This window comes from Oxyura jamaicensis, chromosome 5 (genome assembly GCF_011077185.1).
Source record: "Oxyura jamaicensis isolate SHBP4307 breed ruddy duck chromosome 5, BPBGC_Ojam_1.0, whole genome shotgun sequence".
In the NCBI taxonomy this organism is placed as follows: domain Eukaryota; kingdom Metazoa; phylum Chordata; class Aves; order Anseriformes; family Anatidae; genus Oxyura; species Oxyura jamaicensis.
In genome coordinates this window covers 508,963-511,805 of record NC_048897.1, presented here as the reverse complement: position 1 = coordinate 511,805, position 2,843 = coordinate 508,963, and the positions used below count along the sequence as shown (strand labels likewise).

General features: G+C 39.5%; 1 protein-coding gene across 1 annotated transcript in view; it reads right to left on the bottom strand.

Annotated features, from left to right (window-relative positions):
* Positions 1 to 105: 105 nt before the first annotated feature.
* SVIP (small VCP interacting protein) overlaps positions 106 to 2,843 on the bottom strand; it is a 5,265-nt gene continuing 2,527 nt past the window's right edge. The window contains exons 3-4 of the mRNA XM_035329073.1: positions 2,409 to 2,522; positions 106 to 1,600 (exon numbers count right to left, since the gene is read on the bottom strand). Coding sequence (XP_035184964.1) covers positions 1,586 to 1,600; positions 2,409 to 2,522 — 129 coding nt within the window. The 3' untranslated portion in view covers positions 106 to 1,585. The remainder of the gene's footprint in view (positions 1,601 to 2,408; positions 2,523 to 2,843) is intronic.

The window sequence follows — 2,843 nt, the reverse complement described above, 5'->3', positions numbered from 1 at the left end:
ACTTACAAATGTCCCAAATGACAAGCCCCAGTGCTAAGTACCACCTATATATTGCTATAGGACACCAAGTGGGACAGATGTTGGATTGAAATTCACATTGCAAACTTGTTTAATATACTTTATTACATTACAGTGCATTTTCATTAGAATTAATTGGTCATAGTAATGTTTTTTAAATACAGTGAAGAGAACAAGTGCAAACAATCAAAGGAAACTACATGTATTCATCATCTGCCAAGGACGCAACTTCTTAGCCCTAACAATATCATATTAATATTGTAAGGTCTCCCTTCTTGACTCAATTACAAAGGTTAAGCCAGGAAACTCCCTGCGTCAGGACTGAGCTCCTAAGACAATGTGAGACACTATTTGGAAAGGTAAAACAAGTATTTAGTTCAGGGAAGATGAAAAGCCAATATAGGTCAAAATGGGGTCAATGACATGCTGAGCCAAAGCTAATGCTTTTCAGGGAAAAGAGGAGCCAGGTTCTTAATGTTGATCATGCTGCAACAAGCTTTCCTTGTCAGTCAAAACAGGGGCTTGAGGTCACTAGTTATACCATAGTTTAGGTAGCTCTAAATAATCCAAGGCAGTTTCACATTCGGGAAGGGAATTTCAGACATTCCTGAATACAGAAGAAAAGCGACAGAGCTTCAGGCATTCGGCCAACGTTAGTGCAGTGTAACAAACCCACCCAGATAGTACAGAAGTTTCAGCAAATGAACTGGCCAAGAGATGACATAATGGATCTTTTGCTTTTTGTTTTTCAAAATTATCTGAAGTGCAGCACTGCCCTCTTGTGTTTAAAAAGAAAAAACAACAAAACAATGAATAAATGTTATTTTTCATTTAGTGTTTATGTTCCAGTATTCTTTATAAATACTTAAATATGGAAAAGAAATTCACATCTGAAAGTGAGGAGAACAATTGTTAGACTCACAATAAAACAACTTTCTTGCAGTAAGTATACAGGGCTTATAAAGGTTTTCTACGCAGTGTCAAAAAGCTTCAGTCTCTACGGGCCTATCGAGTCTGCTTTAGTTGTTTGTTTTTTCTTTTAAAGGCACTAAATCCTTAAGCAGTTCACAAGTTATTAGGAAACTGAAAAGAAATGTGGTAACGTACATATTCAAATACATAGTTATGAACTCCATTCTACATAAGGAGTTGGAGAAAAGTTTAACTGTAGAGCTCAAAGTAAGTGTTAAACATCACATGGGCATGTGAACTCTGCCTAAGCTGGCCATAAACATAGATGTACCAACTGACCAGGTAACATACACACAGACTGACTACAGGGTCAAGACATCGCTTCTACGTGAGAAAACCCATCTCGCTCCCTTGACAGGGAGCCAATAGAACATGCACATAAAACAAAAGTTGGCCAAAACCTAGTGTTCAGAGGCTTGAGCTCTTAACTTTCTTACTACACAATTCCACATCTGCCCTCCTGCACTGGCAAAGTACTGCTGAGTCTTCATACGCAAACAGCAAAAGCCACATGATGAGTAAGTGCCACTCGGCTGCAGAAACTGGCAAGTTATTGGCAGTAAACATCAGTCTTCTCTCCAGAAGTCATACTTCTTTATCCAACCTGCCACTAAAGACAAAAACAACAAAATACACCACAGGTTTGTATGAAGCTGGGGCGGAATACCCACACCACAAGGTTGTATAAAGACCAAATCTTTATAAAAACTCTCCCTCGTCTAATGCAGTTTATATCCAGTGAGTGATGGATACAAAACTCACCAGTGGTAGCATATGTGAACTCCCACCCACAGAGATTCACTGCTATGAATGCCCTCATATCCAGCAATAGGGGGAAGAGATAATTGCTTCCGAAGCTTGTGTTTCAAGAAATTGCTCCATCTATTGCCCTGGAGAGCTCCTGCATTACATTTCCACCTGGTTTTCTGAGACAGTTTCTTTTAGAAAAGTGGTAGCAATAGCAGCAATCAAGTTTATCAGTAAATATGGCAGCATTTTACATTTTTTAGGAAGCGAAGAAGATGGTCGAAACCCAAAGCAATTATCATAATTAGATGAATGATATTCTGTAAACTCTGAGCAAAAAGAACAAGTCTCAAGAGGTACTGAGAAGGGACACCAAGTACAGATCAGGGAGGAGGTTCCCCAGTGCTGAGAGTACCATAAAACTGAAGAGAATCAGATCATTGGTGCAGAAACTGGGAAAAGAGGGAAAAATAAAGCTCTCTGCCGTCCTTGCATCCCAGAAATGAAATCTGCTTGAGAACACAACACATGCTTCTATTTCTATTCCATTTCTCTTCCTCTTGTTTTTTTTATTGCATTATTCAATTTTGTAGACAACAACAAAACAAAACTGGATTTTCCTCAATGAATATCAAGACAGTTGCATCATACTGTTTCATTGTTACACTTACTCTCAGTCCTCCTTCTCCTCCAGAACCTGAAGCTGCAATTCTTTTTTCTATTTCTTCCTGTTTCTTTTTCTTTTGCTCTAAGGAATAAGTGTTCTTAATACCTCGAGAGGAAGCCTGTGAGAAAATATTTGCATAAGGTCAGTTATTTTTATGGATAGAAGCGAAACTGCGAGTCTTGGCAACAGTACCTTGTGAACTCTGGTCTGCATGTAAAGATGGAAACAGTAACGCTACCATGATAGCAAACCAGGCCTTTCAGGGTACTTCTTTATATTAAGTGCTCTTGTTCTTGCAGCTATGTGAGGGAGTTCTAGTTTGATATTAATATATCCAGGTGAACATACTTGAATGCAACTGAGTGTACCCAGTTTGCATCCCTTAAGACACAAAGACAGAACTTGGGGGGGGGGGGGGGGGGGGGGGGGGGGGGGGGCG